The sequence below is a fragment of the Gossypium hirsutum genome, chromosome D02 (assembly GCF_007990345.1).
Source record: "Gossypium hirsutum isolate 1008001.06 chromosome D02, Gossypium_hirsutum_v2.1, whole genome shotgun sequence".
NCBI lineage: Eukaryota > Viridiplantae > Streptophyta > Magnoliopsida > Malvales > Malvaceae > Gossypium > Gossypium hirsutum.
Genome location: NC_053438.1, coordinates 1,510,354 through 1,524,405, shown reverse-complemented (window position 1 = coordinate 1,524,405; position 14,052 = coordinate 1,510,354). Strand labels below are relative to the sequence as shown.

At 33.8% G+C, this 14,052-nt stretch overlaps 2 protein-coding genes across 3 annotated transcripts; one reads left to right on the top strand and one right to left on the bottom strand.

Moving 5' to 3' along the window:
• Positions 1–991, top strand: LOC107938698 (calmodulin-like protein 7). Its single transcript, XM_016871926.2, has one exon. The coding sequence runs from the start codon at positions 220–222 to the stop codon at positions 670–672; it is 453 nt and encodes a 150-aa protein (XP_016727415.1). The 5' UTR covers positions 1–219; the 3' UTR covers positions 673–991.
• An 8,317-nt stretch (positions 992–9,308) lies between these two features.
• On the bottom strand, positions 9,309–13,132 carry LOC107938720 (probable tRNA N6-adenosine threonylcarbamoyltransferase). Of its 2 annotated transcripts, XM_016871956.2 has the most exons (6): positions 12,949–13,115; positions 12,784–12,830; positions 11,549–12,138; positions 11,045–11,200; positions 10,556–10,924; positions 9,309–9,543 (listed from the first exon to the last, which is right to left on the bottom strand). In XM_016871956.2, the coding sequence occupies exons 3-5, from the start codon at positions 12,104–12,106 to the stop codon at positions 10,574–10,576; spliced, it is 1,065 nt and encodes a 354-aa protein (XP_016727445.1). In that variant the 5' UTR covers positions 12,107–12,138; positions 12,784–12,830; positions 12,949–13,115; the 3' UTR covers positions 9,309–9,543; positions 10,556–10,573. The 2 variants fall into 2 exon arrangements, with proteins under 2 accessions (XP_016727445.1, XP_016727444.1); XM_016871955.2 differs by lacking the exon at positions 12,784–12,830 and having other exon boundaries at positions 12,949–13,132.
• Between the last annotated feature and the right edge of the window lie 920 nt (positions 13,133–14,052).

The following is a 14,052-nucleotide window of genomic DNA, read 5'->3' as shown; positions in this document are numbered from 1 at the left end:
ATAGGGTTTTGTTTTTCCTTTCAAATCTAACTATTTTCTAGAGGATTTTCTCACCATACAAACAATCATATTTTGTATTATTTGATTTCTTAAAAAACTTAATTTCTCATTGCCTTCGATTAATTCTTTACCAATCAAAACATACATCTCTAGTTCCTCTTCGAAACCCGACAAGGCACCGACATCGATATCGATATCGGTATCAGCATCTTTGTTGGAATGGATGAGACGGAATTGAAAAGGGTTTTCCAAATGTTTGACAAGAACGGAGATGGAAAGATTACGAAGAAAGACTTGATCGAGTCATTGGAGAGCTTGGGTATCTTTATTCCCGAAGGTGACTTAATCCAAATGATCGAAAAATACGACGTCAATGGCGACAATTGCATTGACTACGACGAGTTCGGTGAGTTGTATCAATCCATCATGAGTGATAAAGATGAAGAGGAAGATATAAAGGAAGCGTTTAAGGTTTTCGATCAGAACGGAGATGGTTACATTTCCGTCGATGAATTGGGGTCCATTTTGGTCTCTCTAGGGCTCAAACAAGGGGAAAAGGCCGAGGATTGCAAGAGGATGATAATGCAAGTGGATGCAGACAGTGATGGTAGGGTTAATTTTAGCGAATTCAAACAAATGATGAAAGGAGGCGGTCTCAGTGCATTAACTTGACAAAGGGGTCATTAATCTCCGACAAATCAATACAATCTTTGTCTTCGGCTTCGACTGCACCAACCAATCGATTGTTGCCAACTGTCACTCGAACTCATAGTACGGAAATCCATATGAGGGTGCAATGGGATAGGTGATGTTCCTTTTTAGGGGTTAACTGTAAAATTTGATTTGGGATAGTGTATAAGTGTATATTGATATTTAATATGTTTATTTAAAATGAAAGGAAAAATTATCCGGATTTGGAATGAGTGTTGACCACGAATATGTATTTAATAAGAATATGATTTATATATATATATTTGGAGTAATTTTAACTTATAAATTATATTTGATCGATATCGTTAACTAAATATTGTTAAAAAATAAAAAAGTGTGAATAATATAAAACAAGAGTTTTTGATATGTTGGTATATACATCGATAATTTACCTTATATAGATTTTGATATGTTGGTATATACATGTTGTGTTTTAGTTATATTCTCATCTCATGTCCAGATTAAATCTTAACCTCATTTTAATAGTAGTAGGACTCGGTGTTATTTTGTAGAACCACATGAAGGTACCAAAATTCGAGTCTGGTGCCAAGATCTTTTACGATGAATATGGAAGGTGAGTATGCTTCATCATGTGTGTGATGTCTTCTCGTTGATCCAAAAGAGATGGGAGGACTTTGGCTTGTCGATTGGGATAAGAAAGGTTATTGCGTTAGTATTCAAGGTAAATTGGGTGTGGAAATGTGTCATTTTTATGTATATGTTGGCCTCTTCCACTTAAGTTTCGTTCATCATATCTAGCATATGATTATCACCTCATACTAAAGCCTAGATTAGTTGATTGAAATGTGTCGTAAAAATTATTAAATTTTTGTTTTCCTTTTGTATTCTTCCTATTTTTCGCCCTGTGTAGGGTTTAATAAACCTGATCATGGGTAAGACTATTCGACCTGGCTTAAAGGTCCGCCTAAAAGATGGGAGTATTTGGATAAAACTATAGATCCAAAAAATGTGTTTGGAAAAAAAAATAAAACATGTTTTCTAAATGGACCGGGCCTTGGGTAATTTTTTTTTGTCGTTGTTTTGTTGTCAATTTGTTACTATATTGCTATTATTTTATTATTATTGTTTGGATAATATATAACTCTTGTTTTAATGTTAATTTTGCTACTATTTTAGAGACATTTGCTTGCTAAGTTGCACCTATATTAATGTTATTTAAGTATAAAGATTTGTTTAGTGTATTTGATGTATTATTTTTTAAAATTTATTTTTATATAAAAAATAATATGAAAAAATTTAATACGAGTGAACGTGCAAAGCTCGGGTTCTAACATTTTTTTTCTGGATTGGGTTTGGATAAAATTGTAGATCCGTTTTCGAGCCAAGTCCAAGCCTAGAATTTTATCCAAACCCGACCTGACCCATGATTAACTCTAGGTTTCCAGTGCAAATACATAAGATGAGATTGACAACTAACACCGCGAATTAAGATTGTATGTAGAGTGATTGATCGTTTTTCCATATTGAGAGGAAATTTTTTTTCATTTAACAAAAGGATTAAATTAACTAGCAATCGATGAATGTAGTTGTAAGATTCATTACACTCATAATTAAATTTCGAATTTTGAAGATGACATTATTGAGAAAAACAATCAAAAAAATAAAAAAAAAACTTTTCATAAATCATAAAACGGATATTGAGAATACATTAATTACAAAAAATAAATTATTTAGGTAGGTAACGAATTTTTTTAATATAAATTCCCTTTAGTTTTTTTAATTATATTTACTATATTTACTTATTTATCTTTTTACAGTTTTTTATTTTTATTAATAATAAAATAATAAAATGAAATCAATCAAATGGAGTCTTAACTCTTAAAAGATAAGGAATTAATATTTTTTTTTTTGGTTTTTAGCCTTTTCTTAATCAAATTTAACTGAAAATAAAATAGGAACTTACTTAAATATAATTAAATAATAAATATGTATATTTTTGGTGCAAAAAAAGTAAGAATTTTCTCCAAAAATGGAAAATACCAAAAAAATAAAAAAAAATTTAATGATTAGCCTTAAGTACTCCAAAATATTCACTTAAAAAATATAAAAGCATTAAAATTTCAAAGAGAGAAAAAAAAAAAAAGAAGCTTTTATCTCAACAAACATGTCAACCACTCTACAATAATAAGTGGAGAAGAAGTAGAAAATCAAGTAAGTTTTTTTTTTAATATTTTAAAAAATAATAATTTTTTTTCTTTGCTGTTGCATTTTAGTTTCTTCTAATTCGATTTTGCGATTTAACTTTTTCCAAATTTTTTAGAATTATTCCTGAAATTCTAATTTGAATTCTTTTTAGTGGTTATATATGCGCTATCTCCCTGTTTGTTTCTCAAGAAAACCACTGGATTGTAGCTTTTCAGATCAATAGAAAAAAAATGGAAATAACTTGAAAAGAAGAAAAGAAAATTCGGGAAAAACTTGGCTCGCTCGACCTAACCAGTAACCAGAAATACTAAAAGCTCTTAATTTAATTTAATTTAATTTTTTATTCACTTCCTTTCCCTGTTTCCAAACAGCTAAAGGAAAGAAAATGTTAAATTTAGCTTATGCATATATGTATATACATGTGTGCGCTTGTGCATGTTCTTTTGTGGCCAGCAGGGCTGTGATAGAGTCGAGCAGAGCCAGAACAGTCTGAAGCTCGAGCTCACTCGAGACTTGATGCTTGAAGCTCAGTTTTAGCTCAATTGAATGCCATTATCTAAGCTCGAGCTTAGCTTGATTTAAGCTTGTTTACACTGTGTATATACTCAAACTCGAGTTTGAGCTTGAGTCCGTTTGCATATACAAATTTTTGGATAAAGTAGTAAAAGCTCAAGCTCGATTAAGTTAATGAGTTGCTCAGATCAAGTATTGAGATACTCAAAAGTTGCCTCGCTTGATAGCTCGAGCTCAACTCAGCTCGAGAATGACTGAATTGAATTCGATCTTTTTCGAGTCAAAAGCATTGTCTCACACTATTATTTGTGGGTGTATCTAAGCTCGAGTTTGACTCAATTTGACTGAAGTTTGAGCTTAAGTCTGTCGCATATATAAATATTTTGGATAAAATAGTAAAAGCTCGAGCTTGATTAAGTTCGTGAGTTGCTCAAATCAAGTGTTAAGATACTTAAACTTCACTCATTCATTAGCTTGAACTCGACCTCGAGAATGACTGAATTGAACCAGAGCTTTTTTTTGAGTCAAAAGCATTGTTTCACTTACACTGCTATTTGTGGGTGGATATCCAATTAATTAGGTGTTTCTATAAGCATTAAATGTATAAATTTGCATGGTTTCTGTTCAACTTACTATGTGATCACTAAACGATATTGGAATTGCAAAATAAGTTGTTATTATTACCAGTTTTCTGAAGCTTATGTTTATGATATTGAGTACCATGGTGTGCTTTTTTTCGCCAAGTAAATGTATAAATTGTGCTAATGCTTGTAGACCATTGTATGTTATCGGCTATTTGAAAGCCGATAACTCCACACTTCCAGAATGCTGACATGCTTACGAATTATGGTTGTTTGTGATTGTGATTATTGGCATATGTTAAAGAGTATAAGGAACCTTTAGCTGTTGAGTTGATTGTTAGTCTGTTACAGACTGTTATACTGTTAGTAAGGTTGTTAGCAATAGCTAACTCATACAATGTATATAAATAGTTGTAATGATACACAGTAAAGGAGCGGAATAAAGATTTCTCAATTCTCAGTTTATCTTTCTGTTTACCTCTGCTTTGTTGAGTATTTGTCATGGTACCAGTCGCCTAATTCTTGGAGACCTGTCATCTTCCGTTCTACATGGCTACCAATGCTTCCAGTGATTCTACTGTTGCACCACCATGTTCCTCCATGTTTAGCAACAATCAGTTGATTCAATCGTTTCCTCCACACGTAACTGTGAAGCTCGATGATAACAGTTTTGTGCAGTGGCGGCAGCAAATTCGACTCATCACCGACGGTTATAATTTGACTGGCTTTCTTGATGGCACGATAACGCTCCACCGAGGTTCGTGCAGTCGCCGGATGGTTCCTTGATGGCAAATCCGGAAGCGTTAGCGTATAATCAACAAGATAAGTTGCTTACCTCGTGGCTCCTTTCTACTATTTCTCCTTCTGTTTTACCTAGCTTTACTGATGCAAAAACAGCGAATGATGTTTGGATAACTGCTACTCGATTGTTTGCTCCCGTCTCTGGCGCAAAGCTCTCACGGATTCGGCATGATCTTTATTCGATCAAGAAGGGAGCGATGTCGGTTAAGGATTAAATTGCGAAGATTCAGAACATGTGTGCTTTGATAGATGCGGCCGGATCTCGGATTTCTGACACGGAGAAGGTTGGAATCGTTTTAGCCGGACTGCCGTCGGAGTTTGATACCGTTCTCACCCTTGCGTCATTCTCATCCGAGCCTCTACCGTTTCAGCGTTTGGTGGAGGTTCTGTTGGAATTTGAAAGTCGGCAGGTTCGAGCGGTTCAAGAGGTGCCGGTCCATGCTCATTTCGTAGAGGCCTTTTCGACGCCAGCGGTTGTTGACTCTGGGCGCGGTGGTCGACCGTCTGTTAGTCGAGTGAGAGCGTTTCGGTCTTGCGCTCAGTGCCAGATATGTGGCCGGTTTGGACACTTGGCTCAACTGTGCTATTACCGTTTCAATCGCGAGTATGGTGGTCCGGAATCGGGGGTGCGAGCTTCACGAGGTCGGTTGATAACGGTTCGGGTGCGGCAGTGGTGGATGGTTCTGTGCCGTATGGTGGTTCGGTGAAGGTTTCTGGTGATGCTTTTCCTTTTATGACGAACCAGCCGAATCCATGGTGGGATGGTTCCCTTTCTGGTGCGGCGCCCTATTTGCAGTTTAGCGTTCCTCAATGTTTTGAGGGTTGTGACAACAAGGCTGGCACTGGTGGTGTTTTTGGGTCTGTTGGGCCTGGCGCTAGGTCTGTTGGGCGTGTGGCAGGTTATGCTGCTGTTGGGCCGTCTATTGGGCAGGGTGTTAGGCATTCGGCAGGCTCGGCAGGCTATGGTGCTGTTGTTGGTGATGAATTTACTAAGCCAATGGTTGGGCTTTCAAACAATTTTGGTCCCTCCGCAGCAGTTGGGCCGAGTCCACACACGGCTGGTCATCAATTTGGTTCATCGTGATTTCGCTTAATCGAATTCGAATTGTGTTCAATTTACAGGGACTGTTGGTCATGATTCCAGTTTGTGGGTGTATATCCAATTAATTAGGTGTTTCAATAAGCATTAAATGTATAAATTTGCAGGGTTTCTGTTCAACTTACTATGTGATCACTAAATTTCGAGTCAATAAACGATATTGGATTTGCAAAATAAGTTGTTATTATTACCAGTTTCCTGAAGCTTATGTTTATGATATTTTGTACCATGGCGTGCTTTTTTTCGCCAAGTAAATGTATAAATTGTGCTAATGTTTGTAGACCATTGTACGTTATCGGCTATTTGAAAGCCGATAACTCCACACTTCCAGAATGCTGATATGCTTACGAATTATGGTTGTTCGTGTTTGTGATTATATTGGCATATGATAAATTGTTTTGTCCAGGTTTGCAGTGGAAAAGGAGAACCTCGAGCAACGTATCGAGATAACAGAAAGTTGAATCAAAGGTGAAGCCGGCATAAGCAAAGCTGACAAAAGCAAAGAAGATAAAGTTTTCATTATAGAAAGTTATTTAGATGGCGAATCCGGTGTAACTGAAGTCGAAAAAAGCAAAGAAAAGATTCTAGTTGCAGAAAGTTGTGCAGGAGATGAATCTGAGTTACGCAAACTCAACCTAAACCAAGAACCATATGAGGGTATGCTATTTGAATCCATGCAAGCAGCGAAAGCTTTCTATGACTAAACGCATGGGTTTTTAACACGAATTATCTCGTCCCGAAAGTGTGAGCTCGATGGATCAATCATCCATCGTCGACTTGCATGTAACAAAGAAGGTTTTAATAAGAACAGTCAAAAGAGTACTCGTGTTCGGGTTCGAAAGCGAGAGAGCAAACGAGAAGGGTGTATGGCGAGGATGAACGTGAAGCGAGAGAAACCCGGGAAATACGTTATCACGAAATTCGTTAAGGAGCATAATCATCCTCTTTTTGTTACCTCAGGAAAAGATCAACCATATACCGTAAGTTATTACCCTTCATTTTTGGTTTGAAAGAATTAGGCCGATATTTCTTACTGTTCTGCTTTTACTTGTCGGAGAGATAGAGGATTGTTATGTTGCTTCGACTATTCGTTTTTCTTGAAGTACATGTGTCCGGAACTTACGTTTGATGCTTATCTAGACACGGGTAGTCCTTCCTCCAAATACGTGAAAATCTTAGAAAAAATTGAATATACTTTTATCATATACATATTTGAGTCCCATGAATCGAAAAACCATACCAGACCTGTCTGTTCAACCCGTCGAAGTTGGTCGGTAATTCAACTATGTATGTTGAATCAGAAAATTAGGGAACCGGCCAAAACCAGTAAAAAAACCGGGAACTAGGAAGCTAAACCCGGTTAAAAACTGGGAATAGATGGAGAAAGAAGAAAGAAAAAGACAAAAAGAGAAGGCCATAGGAAAAAGGCCTGTTGAAGAAGAAGAAGCAGAAGAAAGTCCTTCCCCACCAAAACAAGTTTCAAAGTCACTAATGATGCAAAAGGAAAAGCATTCTTATAATAATCCTTTAACCAATTTTTTAAAAGGTTATAATCAAGAAATGCTTCCAAAGATATCTGTTTCACAAGAACCGAAAGAATCTCCTGTGGAAATGTCATCTTCATCAGAATCTTCAAATTTACAAGATGATTGAACAGTCCGGTCAAATATGGAATCAAAAGTCCAATCGGTTGGACCTCCGGTTTGGTTTTTTCAACTTTGCCGAGTACAAGTTTATAAATCAAATCAACCATGTTCTTTTTTTATGCATCAGGATGACTAAGATAAGAAAATCCAGGAATAATCATCCAAGTTGAATCAAGCAAATGAAGAATTAGTGTTTTGTAGGGAACAATTATGTGCATTTTTGGCCTCCATCGAGGAACACACAAACCAGTTATCGAAAAAAGTCGAGGGTGTGGTTCGAAACATCAAAGAAGTTGAATCTAGAGATCATCACAGTCATAATTTGTAGCATTCATGGTGTTCAAGATAATGGAGAATTAAGTGCCTTTTTTGGCCTCCATCAAGGAACAAACACATTTCGAAAACGATCGAGGGTGCCATTCGGAACATCAGTGTGGTTGAATCTAGAGATCATCACAGCCATTATTTTGTAGCATTCATGGTGTTCGACCCTTTGATAAATCTATGAAAAGGGTAAGTAAATTCTCGCAAATATATTATTTTTGTTGTGTAGATTTTGTAAATTGGTTGTAGGCTGTTAATCTTTATGAACAATGAGAGATCGGGACACAAGATATATTTACATATATATTTAATGTATTTGAAAAGTTTTTAGAATTTTATGTTTTCATATTCGGTAAAAGTATCGTGAAGATTTATGCATTAAGAGTTAAATTACATTTTGTTAATATGTTAGATTTTAGAGTAAATTAGTCTTTCGGTTAAAAATCCTTTCATTTTTACTATTAAAACTACGCATTATACGTCAACATAAGATACACATGGCACGATACACGTGGCATGTCCCAAGTCACTATTTGGTTATTTCGTCATAGTACAAATGAATAAAATTTTTAACATAGATTATTGATTTACTTTTTAATTTAATATATAAAGATTAATTTACTCTTTTTTTTTAATGAAAACTTACAATTATGAACTTCCACGATACTTTTACCTCTCATATTTATATTTAAATATGTATCAAGAAACATTAATCTTAAGCATCGGACATTTGTAATACACATGGATTATGCCATGCTTTGGATTGGATATTATCTTTTAAAAGTAATTATATGAATTAATTAAATTCTATGCTTTTGTTTAAAAAAATTCATAAACCCAATTTGGCCCTTGGAATTTTCACATTTGTGCAATCAAATCAAAGTATGTTTTAATTTTATTTTTATCCCAAATCAAAATAAAGCAAAGTCATATTTTAGGAAAATTACTATGAAAGCCCTTATATTAAAACTCAAATTGTACTTTTGTCATTCTAAATGGGTATATTAACCTATATGGTTAAATAAAAAGAAGCAATACATTTGTATCAATAAAAACTGACATTACTGATGAAATATCGTGCCACATGTACCTTATACTAATATACATAAATTAATTTTTAACAATAAAAATAGATAAATTTCTAAACTAAATTACCAATTTACTTTTTGATCTAATATATAAATTAATTTACTCTTTTTTTTAATTAAAAGAGACAATGCAATCTAACGTCTAGTATTAAAACATTCATTTGACTTTTTTTTTAAGTTCAAATCTTGAAACGATTTGTTCACTTATAGGTCTCTGTACTCGAATCTTGGAATGATTTGTTAACTTAAAGGATTCAAGTTTGAATCTTGGATTAATCCGATAACTCGGTCTGAATAAGGTAACATCTAACTGGATTTCACTCAACAAATATTAATGTTAATGTAATAATAAAACAATAATTATAATGCAAAACTCAGGGAAATATAATTTTGAGTTAATTATAAAAGAAGAAAAAAAAAGTGAAGTTTCAAGCTTCCAATTCCAAATAAACACATTCAGAACATGATTTACATATTCAGACATATTCATAATACAGAGTTAAAGTTTGTTCTTAACTTTTTTTCCTAGTAAAGTCTACTACAAAACAATATAATTGACACATAATATCATTTCTGAATCTTCAAGATCCTGATCCCAACACAATCATTGAAACCTGGTTGGAAAAAAAACATGTAGCATGTTGTTGTAATGAAAATATGTGGAACTTTATTCAAATCATTAACAATATATAAATGCTAAACTCAGTTAGATTAGGTCATAACTTATGCTACTCGGACTCAGGTGAGAGTATCATGTACGAGTATGTATCTGACACGAGTATGTTTGTTTCCTTTTAAGTTTTTCTGTGTATTTGGAGATTCGTTGAAGGGTTATAACCCATATCTATGGGTGGAACATGCGTATAAGAAAAACGACGAGTTGGAGAAACATAGCTGATGGTACCGGTAAACATGATGTTTATCAAAGAACTCCTAAAATGCCGATGACCCAATGAAAATAATATATTTCATAGGTGCATGAAATCTACTAGTGCTCTAGGTTTGGTGGTAAAAGTACAATCGAGGCCCTTATACTAAATCAAAGAGCAAATATTCTTTCTATTAAAAAAATTATTCATTTCTACTATTAAAAATTGATTCCTATACGTCAATATGATGTACACACAGTATGCCACTTATCACTATCGAGTTATTTCAATAACCACACCAACTTTTAATAATACAAGTGAATGAAATTTTTAACAGAAATGACCAATATGCTTTTTGAACTAATGTAGGGAGACTAATCTACCCATTTTTTAGTAGAGGGGGCAAAATGTAATCTGACTCCTAGTACAGGGGCTTCCATAATACTTTTACCAGGTTTAGCCTATAATGTTTCGACTCCTCATTTTTCTTTAAGTACCCTAGACTGCCACCTTATCTGACACGGCTTCGAACATAGTTTTGAGGATATGACCTTCTAAACACCTTTCAAGTACATGGAAAAGCCTTAGAAAAATTGAATGTGCCTGTGTTAGACACATACTCCTATTCGACACGCATGAATCGAGAACAATAGGGTTTTACGTTTAGTAAATACAAAACTTTGGAAATTTGAAACTTAACCATCGAAACTTTCTAAAACTACAAAATAAAGATTAAAAAACCAGATAACATACATACCTTAATAGCAACTTGCATTTAGATTCCTCCATCCGGAAGACCACTCAAGTCACCCGACTCTTGTTTCTCTCTCCAGATTGCGTGCACCTCATCAGTACGAAACCGTTGGGTGAATGTTGACTCCTCGAGTGGTGTTGAGTACCCATGAGCAAAGGCAAGGAGACCTGTATGTGCTATCATCGCTCCATTGTCGATGCAGTACCTGTCATCGGTTGCAAACAATCTCCCACCTCGCTCGGAACACATTATTCGCATCATCTCTTGTAACCGCTCATTGCAACCCACGCCACCAACAATAAGAACATCTTTCGAGTCACAATGAGCCATTGCTCGTTCCGTAATCTCCACGAGCATTGCAAATAGAGTTTCCTGTAATGTATTGTAGAATAAGTTGAAAACGATATGATAGAGTGCTTGTAAAAGGATCCTTGGACACTTTACCTAGTCTGAATATACTCTTGAAGTAAAGAATGAAAAAGGGTAATTCACCTGAAGGGAGTAGCATAAATCCGCAGGGGTGCATTCATTATTTTTGAGCTTCTCCTCGGCAGTAGCTTCGATGTAGCTCAATATTCCACTAAACGAAACATCCATCCCTTTGACCACGTATGGAAGATCGATAAATTTTTCACCTTTCTTTGCCAGCTGGAAATGGAGAAAATCGTATCAGAAAAGTTTAACAGAAAACTGGAAATACATTAGGCTGTTTGAGAAAAACTTTATTCCAAGAAAAGAAACAACAAACAAATCTAGTAATATGGAAACACTGATAAAAGCATCTAATTTGTCTCAAAAAGAAGCCCGAAAACATCGACTAAATGCTTAATAGAGCTTCAGCAAGACAAACAAATCCGAAATGGCTGAAATCACTTAAAAGTATGAAGCATACACTGCATTATCGACCTAAAAGTATTCAATCAGTGGCAAAACAGCTAACAGTAGATGACCGCAACTACGAACTTGAAAAACACCATATAACATCTTTTAGACTACCTGCTCAATGTTATATCCAGGACTTGGATCATTCGAAAGGGTTAAAACACGAGCAAACCGATCCAAGCAATTCCCAACAGCAATATCAATAGTCTCTCCGAAGATTCTATATCGTCCTTCACTATACGCAATAACCTGAGTATTCCCACCACTAACATACAACACAACAGGATCATCGGCCCCAGTAACAATCCTTCCCATCTCAATATGTGCAACGCAGTGATTAACAGCAACAATGGGCTTCTTCCATAGCAGTGAAAGAACCCGAACGACAATTGCGGACACTTGTAACGGTGCACCCATACCCGGACCCTTAGTGTAACAAATACAGTCGATTTCATCTGGGGTAATCTCAGCTGTTTTTAAAGCCGATTTAACCAATGGGAGCACATGTTGGAGATGGTGTTGAGCAGTTTCACGTGGAAGGAAACCTTGGCCAGGTGGAGTAATGTAGGTGTGACGTGGGTTCGATAAAATGGTGCCATCTAATGTTACAACACCGATACCGATCTTGTTGGCCGATCCTTCGAAACCAATAGCTATCATTTTCTTCTTCATTTTCACAGATATGTAATGTGCTGAGTACAAACCTTTGAAAATCAAAACAAACACAAATGATCTTTAATTAGCAAATAAGTACCACAAAAATTATACAAAAATTCACTCATCTACAAATATTTTAATCATTTATCCACAATTCCACACCCAAAAAAACAAGTTATTCAATTAAACTGTTCATTTTAAAAAAATTTATCCTTTGGAGCCTATAAATTTATTAAGAAAAACCTTAAATTTTTAATCTTTTACATATTCCACCAAAAATTAGCAAATATGCACCAAAATAAACTACACAAAATTCACTCATCTAAATATATTTGAAGCATTTATCCAAAATTCCACAACCAAAAAGCAAGTAATTCAAGAAGCTTTTAAATTAAACTGTTCATTAATAAAAAAAATATAAAGTTTATCCTTTGGAGCCTATAATTTTATAAATAAATAAAACCCCCTTAAATTTTTAATTTTGTACATATTACTCCAAAAATTAGCAAATAAGCACCAATATAAACAACACAAAATTCACTCATCTACATATATTTGAAGGCATCCAAATTAAGAAAACAACATCTATTCATAATTCCATCTCCAAAAAGCAAGTCATCGGAGAAGATTTTAGTTAAAACTGTTTTTAAGAAATTACTTCATCCTTTGGAGATTCTACACGAGAAACCCACCTTACATTTCTTCTTCTTTTTTTGTTACAAATTCAATCCCTCTTGCCCTGAATACACAATACCCAAGTTTATCTAGGATTGTGTTTAAATTATTTTAATTTTATGAGAAAATACTTACCTATTTTGATTCAATAAAGAAAAAGAGACGCATGAAACTGAACTTACCAAAGACGAGCAGAGCTTTATGAGAATCTTAGCGCCCAAAAATATGGCTGTGGCGGCGGAGCGGGAAGCAATAAAACGGCTACTGACAGTGGAAAAAAGGAGAGAGGGAGAAAAAATGAATAGAATAGGGTTTCTGCTTATCTTTTCCCGCAACGTTTGACTTCTTTATTCTTTTTTTTGTCATAAATAATAATAATAATAATAATAATAATTCTTATTTTACATTCTACATTTTCAAAAATAATATTAACAAAAGTAAACTAATTTATATAATTTTGTTTCAAGAGTAAAAAATGAGAAATTAAAAAAAATATGATTTTTAAACGAAATTAAATAGGTAAAAATACATATTTTCATTTAGTAAATTGGTCTTTCTAAAAAATATAAGCAAATTAATTCTATCAATTTTGAAAATGAGCAATTATGGATAAATTAATAATTATACATATTTTTTTATTAGTATAATAATAAATTTAGCCCTTGGTATTTATATATATTGTCAATTGATCCTGATATAACAAATTTAACTCACAAATATTTATACATTATGTCAAATTAGTCTTGATTAAACAAATTTAATCAACAACCTCAAATTGACAAAAATATATAAACTTTGAGGGCTAAATTTATTATTATACCAATCAAAATTACATACAATTACTAGAAAAATATTTATATGGTGATTAATTATCTTTAATTACTCATTTTCAAAATCGATTGAAATTATATTGCTTCGATTTTTGAAAAAAAAAACAATCTAAATGGAAATTAGACCAAAATTCTCTCCACATAAAATGTAACTATTCATTTATATAATTATTCAAATAAATACTACTTTTAAAAAATGACTAACACTAAACCAGGAGTAAACTACACCCAATGTTATTACACTATTAGTAAGTTTATTAGCCACTTATTTTTAAAAGTAATAAAATTATCACTAAATTATTCGAAAGTTCTTATTTAAGTATTGAGCTATTAAGTTTTTTTTTAAATTTGACTAGTGAGCTCCAAAAGACATTTCAATAATTGGTACAGTAAATCAATATCAATCGACGAGTAGTGCATACCTTAGATCCAAGTCTTAAGGTCAATTTCAGAGAT

Coding starts and splice junctions, on each gene's coding strand:
- LOC107938720 (XM_016871955.2), bottom strand. CDS start 12,106: ATGAAGAAGAAAATGATAGCTATTGGTTTCGAAGGATCGGCCAACAAG. Junction 11,201..11,548: donor CTGGATATAACATTGAGCAG/GTAGTCTAAAAG, acceptor CTCCATTTCCAG/CTGGCAAAGAAAGGTGAAAA. Junction 10,925..11,044: donor ATTTATGCTACTCCCTTCAG/GTGAATTACCCT, acceptor AATACATTACAG/GAAACTCTATTTGCAATGCT.
- LOC107938698 (XM_016871926.2), top strand. CDS start 220: ATGGATGAGACGGAATTGAAAAGGGTTTTCCAAATGTTTGACAAGAAC.